This window comes from Marmota monax, unplaced genomic scaffold (assembly GCF_021218885.2).
Source record: "Marmota monax isolate L192 unplaced genomic scaffold, Marmota_monax_Labrador192_F-V1.1 WCK01_AAM20220418_F8-fsc00013, whole genome shotgun sequence".
Classification (NCBI taxonomy): domain Eukaryota; kingdom Metazoa; phylum Chordata; class Mammalia; order Rodentia; family Sciuridae; genus Marmota; species Marmota monax.
The window spans coordinates 27,042,359-27,054,953 of NW_026692202.1; the positions used below are offsets into that span (position 1 = coordinate 27,042,359).

At 36.6% G+C, this 12,595-nt stretch overlaps 1 protein-coding gene across 2 annotated transcripts in view; it reads right to left on the reverse strand.

Annotated features, from left to right (window-relative positions):
- The window catches only part of Bckdhb (branched chain keto acid dehydrogenase E1 subunit beta), a 205,353-nt gene that overhangs the window by 151,868 nt on the left and 40,890 nt on the right, over nucleotides 1-12,595 (reverse strand). For both annotated transcript variants that reach the window (XM_046432189.2, XM_058575944.1), the window contains exons 4-6: nucleotides 5,787-5,920; nucleotides 5,390-5,545; nucleotides 2,888-2,996 (exon numbers count right to left, since the gene is read on the reverse strand). In XM_046432189.2, coding sequence (XP_046288145.1) covers nucleotides 2,888-2,996; nucleotides 5,390-5,545; nucleotides 5,787-5,920 — 399 coding nt within the window. The remainder of the gene's footprint in view (nucleotides 1-2,887; nucleotides 2,997-5,389; nucleotides 5,546-5,786; nucleotides 5,921-12,595) is intronic.

Genomic DNA, 12,595 nt, shown 5'->3' on the forward strand with positions numbered 1-12,595 from the left:
ATTAAGATATGTAAGCTCACCAACCATCAGTTTCCTGGTCTGTCTAAAGGTGTCTGACAATACTACCTCACAGGTTTTGTGAAAAATACTTGGAATATGTCCAATATCTGGCTCCAGAGACAGACTCTGGATTTAAATCCTGGTATGTAACTTTTAACAAGCTTTTAACATTCCTAATCTTCAAGTTCCTCATCTATAAAATGCTTATAATGATAAAATTTACCTGATAAGGTAATTGTGAGAATTCAATTGAATAGTTCACATGTCTTCACAATATAGCACTATGTCCAGCACCTCAGTGTTCAAAAAGTGCTTCAAAACCAGGCACAAAGGCATATGTCTGAAATCCCAGAGACTAGGGAAGCTGAGGCAGGAGGATCAAATGTCCGAGGCCAGACTCAAGATCTTGTCTCAAAATAATATAAAATTAAAGTGCCTCAGCTGTAGATCAGAGGTAGAGAGACCCTAAGTTTAATCCCTAGTACTGAAAAAAATAATTTAAAAAGTCTTAAAACTAGGCAAATACAACATGGATCATCTCAATCCTCTCAGCAACCCTATAAAACTGAATAAAAAAGATGAAGGTTTCTACTTCAGTTATTAGAACAAAAAAATAAATAGCATCCATATTAAATTATGAAAGGCTGAAGTTCATTGTGTTAATCTGATTGGGAATATTTTCCTTTGAAAAGAGAAGCATCTTTCCTCTAACCAAGATAAGGTATCACGTTAATCAAAATCGCCTGCTATACAAGTAAAATCTACAGGAGACTGAAACTCAAAGTAGCTTCAACTTAAAATGAGATTAAATGGAAGAATCTAGGGGAAAATCATTCATACATGAAGATTAAAGGAATAAAAGTAATTCAGGGCCCCAGTCTCCCATCATCCCAGGCAAATTCCTTCTAGACAGTGTGGCTCTGTCTCCTCATAGAAAATCCAGGAAAATAAATCAGAATGGTTGGGCTTACGCCACATGGCTACATCTTGAGACCATGGAAGTCAGATGATGACCTGGAGCCTCCTCAGAACCACATGGAGTGAGGTACAAGCACTGGAGATGGGGAAAATGTGGTTCCAGGAAAAGAAGGAACAAGAGGTGCTGAGATCATTGGGAGAGCCATGCCCTACAACTCTAAGCCAAAGGCTTGAATCTGCCTCTGTAATGGAATTGTTTCTGAACAGGACTTAGTGATATAAATGTCACAGATTTCAGTGGAAAGTGTACATTATGGGTAAGAGCTGACAAGTTAACTTAGAGCTGACAAGTTAACTTTTTTAGATGCCTAATATTTTAGTCTCCTAAGGAAATCTGCTCCCAGAATCCTTAAAACATTTGTTTCTGGAATTTTGTATAGATTACTGCTTCAGACATGAGAAAAACATCTGTACTTTAATAATACTGCAGAAGTTTGTAAAACAATGGCAGTTTTCAAAAACAGACAACAATGAGGAACATTTATTCATCAACAGAGAATGGATAAAGTGAGGCTGTGTGACCCAAGAATAAACTGTGATACATGCATGCAATGAATAGCCATACCAAGGACTGTGACTTATTCAGAAACATTTCATATGCCTCAGTTTTTCAGATGTTCTTTTCCCCATAGCCAAGAAGCATTGCCCAATTAATTCATGGTCAAGGCAGACTCCAGATATTTGGTTACAATATATTAATTCTATTTACAGGCCATCAGCTTGGTGGTAAGAGAAGAGGCAAGTTTGTTTCCTTAGTAGTAACAATGATAGTACTTAGAATAATAATGGAAATAACTGTCATTTCTTAAAAGTAATATAATAACAATAAAAAAGAGTTATTCATGCAATGAAATGTCGATGTTTACTACTTACTAATAACATTCTAATACTGTACAACTGTGTTCAACATTCATTGCAATGGTAATAAGCACAATGGACTGCTACTCAGCAATGAAAAAGGAATGAACTCAATGGTACAAGCAACAACATGTATGAGTCTAACATTAGCTTGAACAAAAGAAGTCAAACACACAAGAGAATATATACTGTGTGATTCCATTTCTATAATGCCCAAAAACATGTACACCTAATCTAAAAGGAATCAGGAAGTGTCTGAGCTTGGAGCAAGGAGAATGGATTTAGCAGGAAGTAATGGGAAGGGACTTACAGGAATGATTAAAATCTATTATGTTGTTTTGCATAATGATTACATGAAAGTATAGGGCAGTCAAAAACCCTTCAAATTGAACACTTAATACCTGTGCATTTCATTGTACATAAATTACACCAAAATAAAAACATGTTTTAAATTTAACTTTTCAAGGAAAAGAGTGATTTGCCAGAATAATTTTCTTAAATTCAAAACAAAATATACTTTGGACAGAACAAATCATTTGATATTTGAAATTTCCATTACAGCTAAGAAATTAGTGGTCACACATGTGTTTATAGTTATGATTCTGAGCTAACAGGAGGGTGAACAGCATCTCAGTTTGCTGCAGACAGTGACCCCAGCGTAGACCTGATATCACAGCATACCTGCTAACAGTGCCTCCTTCACTGTTAGAAGTAATTTAACTTAGAAGTCACTTATGGTCACTTTAGCCAAAGGGGAATTTAGATACTATGTTGTATAATAACTCTTATGCTTCTTCATTCCACCCACATTTACTAAGCACCCACATACAGCTCCTTTGTTCTCGATACCACTTCACAGTGCATTTTTTGTTTCTAAAACCAAAATATAAAATAGCTAGATGAATTTTCCCTAAACAAAATTTACACCTATGGATAAACTAAACAGAAGAAATCAATCAGAATTTTTTCTACATGAAAAGTATAAACTCAGCTATTAAAAAATTAAAATTTCTTAAGCTATGAAAAACAAAGTATAAAACAAAACCTTTACCTGCTGCTCTGTAAAGTATTTTAGGTTCAAAAAATATACAAGGATTTTTGTCCTCTATGCATGACAAAAGAAGTCCCTTGGCCTGGAAAGGGCTTCTGGGTATAACCACCTGCAAAAACAGATTTTTAAAAAAAACACAATTTTAGTAAAAATGTATCCCAATAAACGTGTTTATAAGGGTTGATATTGAAGTAATCAACTTTACTAAAAATAGAAATTGATTCTTTATTTAATCTAATTACTATTATAAAATTTTCAAATTATCTAAAAAGTTCCTATCATTCAACAAATATTTAAGATGACTTCCATGATCTGATAACTAAGACACTGCTCTTATCTTAAGGAGATGACTTACCTATTTAAAAAATGAAAGAATCCACAAAGAGCATATATGGAAGCAAAAAAATAAAATCATCAATATCAACCTGTCTTTACCTATTAAGTAATCTCTTCTACTAATATTCTCCGGCTACATGCAAAGTGCATGTACCTATCTTCTCAACTTTAACACACCAAAATTTCCTTCCTCCCCATGAAAACTTCAGTCTTCATCTTATGAATGGAAAAGTAACCACTGAATTTTATGATCCAGGCACATTATGCCCAGTTTTGGCAGAGTAAAAGGTAATGTGTTCATGCTTCCAGGTGACAGGAAATGGCTCCAAGTCCTTGAAAACCAGGGAGATGATGAAGAAGATGATGGCCACGGGAAAGGGCAGGTGCTAATCTGCCAAGCACTGTGTGGATTAACTCATCTCATATTCACAGCAATTTCATGAGGTAGCTAGTATTACTTTTCTCACGTTAGATATAGAGAGTGAGGCATAAAGAGACAAAGAGAAGCTTGCCCAAGGTCAGACGGCTTGCCAGACCAGGATTCTCACCCAAGGATGGAGGCTAGAGCCTGAGGTCTTAATTTCTATACAGTGTTGCCTGAAATCACAAACTTGTGTCTTAATTCTTAGTGACTCTAAAATAATTGTATGATGACAAGGATTACATGGGAAGAATTATTTTAAAAAATTAGCCTGAATTTATCACAGAGATTCAAATAAGATTCATTGAGCAAACTACATGGGCTTTCAAGGTCATTTTTATGCCCTTTTTATTGAAGGAATTTTATTTAAAAAATAAAATAGCACCACAAATCTAGTTCATTTTCTGTAAACAGGCTTCTGAACACAGAGTAACCACATCACATAGTATGTTTATTTTATATTCCTACTTTTCAGATTCTCTTTTTCTGCTTTCTCATATATTTACTTTTAACCTTTTTTATTATATGTATATTTTCATTTGATGTGGGAAACATAGAAAGAAACAGAAGAAAGAAAGAGGACAGGGAAAGAGAAGTTAGGGAACTGAGAAAAGGTCTGCTCTTTAAAACACTAAGTAATGTTACAAACGTTCAGCTCAAACAAAAAATAGCTGTTGTCTCTAATGGGACAGTTGTTCTAGCCTACAACTTCTTGCTTATACTGAGCCAGCACAGAGCCACCACTCAGATAGGAAAAATCTCATAGCTTTTGTCTGTGGAAAAAAACAAACCAGAATAAAACACATGTTCACAACCAAACGATGTCATCAAGAACAAACATCTCCATATTGAGATATCTGTGAGTTTCTATGATTCCCTGGAAAGATGTTCAGTAAATAAGAAATAGAAAAGATGATAGAACAAAATATTGACATAAAATACTCAAAATAATTTTATTATCAAAAAACTAAGCTCCTGTGAAGGCCAATCATAACAGGAAGATGTTTCCAAGTTAATTGTTTAAGACAGCATTACCTTACTCTAGATTAGGAAAATTACATCTAGGTAAGAGCCTTCTCCCCATCTATGAACAAATAGCAAGTATCATATCCCACTGACTTCAAGGTAAATGTAAACTAAATGGCAGACTTATTTAAACCATCTTAGAATCATTTAAGTGAGAAAAACCCACTAGAGAGAAACATAAGGCTTTGAAAGAGGAATAAGACAAACCAATGATGTTCTCAGTTGTATTCTTTGAAATCTATGATGTCAATTATTGCCAATGTCAAGCCAGTATTACTTCAAAAAGAACAATCTGTTAAACTGGGCATTGGATTTAAAAGAAATACCAGCCTCCCTGATTTGGGGGGGGGGGGTGCACAGGGAGTAGGGGGCGGTGTTTGTTTGCAGTACTGGGAATTAACCCCAGGGATGTTCTATCACTGAGCCACATCCCCAGCCCTTTTTATTTTTTATTTTGAGACAGGTTCTTATTAAGTTGCTAAGGCTGGCCTCAAACATGCAATTCCCCTGCCTCAGCCTCCTGAAAATGCAATCCCCTTCCCTCAGCTTGGATTACAGGTAGTATGCACCACCATTCCAGCATACCTTAATTAACAGTTAAACTAACATAAATTCCAAAATCCTGTTTGTCCCCAGATGAACACATTAGTTAATATTAACAGAATCAACCAAATGGAAATATCAAATAAGGATCTACTCAAGTAAATAAATGAGTATACCTTGATTCCTGGGCAATGGGCAAAAAAAGCTTCAGGACTCTGAGAATGATAAAGAGCCCCATGGCCAACACAGCCCCAAGGGGCCCGGATGGTGAGGCTTCCACAGTTGAAAAGATCCCCAGAGCGATAGCGATACTTGGCAGCTTCGTTAACAATCTGGGAAGAAGGAGAGAAGGTACATGTTGCAATGAGTCCTTCCTTCCCAATCCATCTTCTAAAATCATCTATTACAACTTTGATTATATTCCCATTAGAAAGTTATAACTGTAAAACACTAAGTTAGGGTTAACAAAATGTGCTTAAGATGGACAATGGGAAGATGGATGCAATACTTCAATACTTCGTGGACTTAGCAACCTCATGAATGCTCATTTACAATAAAATATGAAGCACTTACCTGATCAAAAGCAGGGAAAATGTAATCTGCAAACTGAATTTCAGCAATAGCAGTAGCACCAGTGACTGCAAGTCCAATTCCAAAACCAACAATTCCTTGCTCACACAATGGAGTATTAAAAACTCTGTCTTTTCCTTTAAAAAAAAAAAAAGGAGGAAAAAAGTAGACAACATGATACATGAGAGTAATATAATGCATAGCACATCTAAAAATTCAGTAAGTTAATAATTGTAAAATGGAGAACTAGAGAAGACATAGAGGAAACAGATAATAAATAGATGGGGATTGATTTAAATTATACAGCAATTACATTAACTGTAAGTAATCAAATGTTTCCATTGAAACACTGTCACGATGGAATAAAATAAAGCAAAACCCAGTCATTTAAAACATAAAGACAAATTTTAAACAAAAAGAAGGAAAAAATACACAATGAAAAACAAAATCAAAAGTAAGCTGATGTCACTGTTAATAGCAGACAAAGCCAGCCTCAGGGTGAAAGGCATTACCAAAATTAAGAGGCAAAGTTTATATAGTTGAAGGGTTTGATTCACAAGAAAGACACAACAATCCTAAACCAAAATGTATCTGACAATAGACTCCAAATAAATTGGGAAAATCAACGCAACCAAAAGGAGAAATGGGCAAAGTCACAATATTATAGGGAGATATTTAACATACCCATTCTAATAACTGACATAGAAAGCATACCAAGAAAAAGTATACAAGATGTGGACATGATTATAACTGACATACACAGGACATTATATCCAACAGCTAGGAATACAAATCCTTTTAAAGTAAACAGAGGGCACTTACATTAACTGTTCATATACTAGGCTATAAGTCCTATTTCATTAGCTTTTAAAGAATTAAAATCATACAAGGTATATTCTCTGACCATGGTGGAATTAAGCAATAATTAACAAAAGAAAATTTAAAACTGTGGGCATACCAGGGATAGTGGTGCATGCCTATAATCCCAGCGGCTTGGGAGGCTAAGGCAGGCGGATCAAGAGTTCAAAGCCAGACTCAGCAAAAGCGCACAGCTAAGCAACTCAGTGAGACCCTGTTTCTAAAGAAAATACAAAATAGGGCTGGGGATGTGGCTCAGTGGTCAAGTGACCCTGAGTTCAATTCCTGGTACCAAAATACAAAATTCCTAGTCAGCTCTCTCTTAGGACCCCTCCCTGTGGAAGTTATGCTTCCTGTTTCAAAATGAAATTGTTACTTTGCTCTCAAAAAAAAAAAAATCCTTATGCTAAATATATACCTCAACATATTGAAGCTCTAAAGACAATGGCAGAGTTGCCTCTTTCAGACTAAACCTCTGGCACTGAATGGTTATAAATTCTAGGCAAAATGGAGGCAGCTAGAAGTCAAACAGACTCAATTTTTTTTTTTTTTTTTTTTTTTTTTTTTTTTTTTTTTTTTTTTTAATTTTTTAGTTGTAAATGGACACAATACCTTTATTTATTTTTATGTGGTGCTGAGGATTGTACCCAGTGCTTCATGCATGTGAAGCAAGTGCTCCACCACCAAGCAACAACCCCAGCCCCAGACTCAATCTTAATTGGGGTCGGAGAACCCTGCCTGGGGCTGCCAGTGGCTAGAAATGGAAGATGTAAAGCCCTTAAAGAAGGCATACGTGGTGGTGCCCCAAAATGTACACAAACAGCTCAAACACTCAATGACCCCTATACCTCCAGGACCCTCCAAAAAATCCAACAGAAAATAACCTCTGAAAGCGGACAGAGCTGAGCAGAAATTTCATCTGTGCCCAATGAAGCGGTGACAGAATGAGTCTAAGACTAAATTAGAGGAGTTCGATATACCCCTCTGGCTTCTCATCAAACCACAGGTACAACTTTATTAACATACCACTCAATTGTCATTTAAAATTTTACCACCTCTCAGATACTGCTGGCATTTCATGACAAATTCATTTCACATCAAATTCTAATTTGGGGAACTGAGTGGATGCAAATAATGGCCACCAGTCTGGCCAGGTAGACAAATGTTTTGTGACAGATCTGATAGTCATACTTCATTTCTATAACCCAGGGCCATCAGTTCTTCTTAGTACATAGAATTCACTTTCAGCTCAACCATTTTTCTTTAAATATAAACCACAAATAGGGCAGGTGTGGGAAATGCCAACTAGACACATCTTATAGTTTGAAACTCTAAAAGCAGCTGCAAAAACTTAAAAGCATGATTCATACTCATCATGATCTATGACTATCTTCTGAAAGTGTGACCTCAATTCCTCATAATCCCATTTGACAGCAAGTAGCTTGATAATTTTTGAAAATCTATTGATTCCTTTAAACTAAGAATAATTCAGTGGTAGAAATGAACATAAAATTCGAGTAACCAGCAGCAGAATCCACATTCCTGGAACACCTGATCCACCTTAGCCAAACAAGGAGCATTCTTATTTATTCCTTGATGCTTCAAACCCACAGGATGCAGGAATTTTTGATCTTTATAAGAAAATATAGCCATTAGAAGGCAGAAAAAATAGTAGATTTCTCAGAACTCTTTTGCTCCAAAGGAAGTAGCACAACAAATATCTCCAACGTGTTTGCCTGATATAAAAGGAAGTGTTTCAATGTGAAAACTCAGTTTTTGTTTTCTCCCAAATATTGATGGAGAGTAGAAATACTAATAAGGTGCACAATATTAATAACTTCCTCTCTCATAATGCAATTGACACAATGTAAAGTTCATGCACAGACTAGATGGTAGATGAATTAATACAGTGATTACACTATGAGACAAGGCAGACCAGGATTTAGGTGTTATCTGCACAAATGACTAACACTCCCTAAGACTCTGCTCCTTACATGTAACAGAAAAATCATGATGTTGAAAAGACAAATAATTCAGACATTCCCTCGACAAATGTTTATAAAGTATTTAACATACAAACACTTTTTTCTGCATGTTAAGGAAAACAACAGTAAGAAAAATGAAACAATTTTTATCTTCATGAAGTTCATATTCTAGTTAAGGGAAACATATGATAAAAACAAAATAAAGAAGTAAAATAATTTATGGTGGTAAATGCTATGGAGAAAAGCAAGACAGAGAGCGGTGCAGGGTGGGACTATTGTGATCTCAAATAGGGAGATGGAAATCAGGAAGGCCTCTGAAAGGCTACATTTAAGAAAACAATTGAAAAAAAAAAAATGAGGAGTGTACCATACGTATATTCAAGGGAACAGACGTCTGGGCAGAGTGTCAGCAAGAACAAAGACTTTGGTAAAATCAAGGTTAGCACAATCAGAGAGCAAGTGGGTATGAGAAACCCTGGCAAGACACAAACTCAAGAGTAATGAAGATGAGATGAAGAGGCAGCCGGATCAGCAGGGCCTGTGGAACACGGTGTTTACTTTCACTGAGGAGAACCAGTGAGTCAGAAAGAGGGTGAGGGAGGGAAACAGGAAGTCATACAGCAAAGCCCTGCTGTCCTCTGAGTCCCATTTCAACAGGATCCCCTCTGGCTGGTATTCTGTGAATAGCCTGTCAACAGCAAGGGAGGGCACAGCAAGGCTGATTACAGGATAGTGTGATATTCCCAGCCAGAGATGATGACGCATGATAACAGAGAAAGTGAGACTGGATATATTCTAAAAACAAAGTCAAAAAGATGTGCTGATAAAATTCATGTAGACTGTGAGTCAGAGAAATGCTAAGGATGATTCAAAGGCTTTTGGCCTGAGTAACCTGAGTGGAGAGTTCAGTTTGGGAGACATTTACTGTGAGATGCCTTCAGATGGAAGGTAGAACTGTCAGTTAGACTGCTGGATATGAGGAAGAAGCCTCCAGCATAATGAATGGGATAGGATAAAATTACTTAGTAAATTAAAATGAAGGACACAAGAGTGGTTGTGGATGCTCCAATATTAAGAGAACAGTAGGTGATGGATAATCAGGCCAAAGAGTGAGGAGGAAAACTAGAAAAATGCTGGCCTAGGGGCCAAATGAACAAAGCATTTCCACTGAAGAAAGTGACCAGTGATCAACTTTTGTCATGCACTATCAGACAGTGAGATGAGGGCTGAGAATTTTATCACTGATGACCCTGTCATGACAGTTTCTACAAAGTAGGAGGAAGGGAGGAAACAAAAGCTTAACTATAGTAAATTCAAATGAGAAATTGAAGAAAATGAGTAGTTAGAAGTACGTGGAAAAATTCTGCTATAGAGAAGAGAAGGGCAGCAGTCACCAGCTGAAGGGAACAGTAGAGAATGGAAGAAATAACATATTTGCATACTAATTGGAATGATGTGTAAACAGGGGAATCTGATGAATTTGAGAAATTTACTGAAATGGAGAGAAATAATAATGACATATCTTTATCTTTGAGAAGGAGACTGCAGAGAAAGGGGTTCAGGTGCCTGATATTCATTCAAAGTCAAGGAGCATAAGGGCACTGATACCAGCACATGGACACAGTCAGGGGTGAGGGGTGCCCAAGCACTCTATAGTGGCAGTTACTTAATATTTTTCAATAAAATAAGAAACTAGATTATTAATGAGGAAGGATGGGAAAAGCCATTTGAAGGAAAAAATACACAAGACTGAATGGACAAAAAAATATGCGTGGATGGGTAGCAATATGAGTGGCCCCTAGAGGTGACTAGTCTTGAACTCAGGATGCAACCAGTTGATGTTGCTCCAGCAACATAGAGCAAAGGGAAGTTGGGTTTAGAGAGAGATGCACGTAAGTAGAACTGGATTTTAACATGGACTCTAAGGTGAGTATAAAGGAAGAAAGGTCACTGGAGAAGACAAAGACAATAACAGGGTGGTGAAATCTGTGGCTTTCGGAATCATAAAGGTCAAAAGATTGCTGTAGTAATGGTACCAGAAGCAGGGAGCTGGAGAAGTTCAAGGCTGAGGACAAGAGTTGGGAATGCTCAACTGAGATTATGGAGAGACTGCAGTCACTGATAATGATAAAAGTATGAATGACCAGCTAAGGTAGGATGAAGGACAAGATCACAAGAGGAGAGAAGGACAAAAAACTAAGAAGCCAGGGCTGGGGATGTGGCTCAAGCGGTAACGCGCTCGCCTGGCATGCGCGGGGCTCTGGGTTCGATCCTCAGCACCACATAAAAATAAAATAAAGATGTTGTGTCCACCGAAAACTAAAAAATAAATTTAAAAAAAAAGAAACTAAGAAGCCAGAATATTGGAAAGACTGATCATGTAGACACTGACAGGAGAACAGAGAGGGTAGAGTAAGGCGAGGAACAAAGAACTGGAATAGGTCATTAGATGAAAAGGAACAGCAGTGAGAGTTGCTTATCACTTACCTGGCACAATGAAAGTATTTAACAAATATTTATTATAAAAGGATAAATTAGAAAATGGGAGGTAGGCTTAGAAATCTACTTTTTAAGTCTTTTTCTACCTTCTGAGACGACTAAACTTGGCTTTTGGGTATTTGTAATAAAATTTTTCAAATTCCATGTTGTATATATGTAATAATACAATGGTCTTTAACCCAGGTAGTATAAAAATATGGATATTCCTGGGCTAGGCACAATGGCACATGCCTATAATTAAAGCTACTCGGGACGCTGAGACAGGAGATTCACAAGTTCAAGTCCAGTCTGGAAAACATAAAAAGATCCTGTCTCAAATTCCTAAAATAAAATAAAGGGCTGAGAATTAGCTCAGCAGCAGAGCACTTGCCTAGCATGCACAAAGTCCTGGGATTAATACATAGCACTGCAGAAAAATAAATAAATAAGATATCCTTGAAATATACTGTGGTTTAAAATAGTCACCTGTGTGATAACTGAAATGTAGAATTAACTTATGGAATCTCTATGTCTTAAAGGCAGTTGAAGTCCATAATGAAAGAGTGAGTTTCTAAGGCTCAAAGTTGCAAAGAAGAATCTATATTAAAGTGCTATAAATTAAGCTCAACAAATATTTAATGTTACGTACTCTGACTTCATATGAAGGAAAAATCAGGCCTCATCTCTAACAGCTACTGAATGCCTAACAGCTTGGACTGCATCAGAAAAAAGTAAACACTATCTGGATTGCAACTTTCTAAATCTCAGACTAGCTTTAATGTTTTATTCTAGAAAACTAAGGTAAAAAATATTCATAAAACATGAATTCTCTTGCATTTTGCTACTCCTGCTTAAATTTCAAGCTACATCTTTAACTCCATGATCCCCTGAGTCAATGAAAATATGTGTAGAATGCCAGATGGCTGGCTGATTATATATTTGTCTTGTCAAGTTCTCATTTGTGGAAAATCAAGCATAAAGTCATACCACCACTAACAGTGTTCTTTGTAAGGAAAAGAGGATTAAGAAGTTCTCCATCACTGACAGTGTACCCTGTTAAAGATATTGTCCGCTACATGGTGCCAAACATCAAAATAAAACCAGCAGTTGATTTCTCTTGCCAAAGAATTAGAGATGGGCAAAACTGAGTCCAGCAGTAAGCCCTCGTCCCATCCAACATTTGGCCAAAATTAAAAACCAGAATCAGCAAAGAGAGGGCAAAAAAACAACAATTAAGAAAAAGAAGGGGCCTTGAGATAACCTCCTGGTAGGGTAAGGAAATTACTGAGTACCTCGGTCTCTTCTTTCCCTAGACATATTTTCAGAAACCATACCTAATTTCAGAGTTTTACTTGTAAACAAGTATCATTCCAAATTATATAAATCTACCAGGAGAAGAATTAAATTTTTCTTTTTCCCACTAAAATTTCTGGAAAAGTAGATTCAAAAGTACCCATTCCAAGCTGGATAGAGTGGCACATCCCTATTATA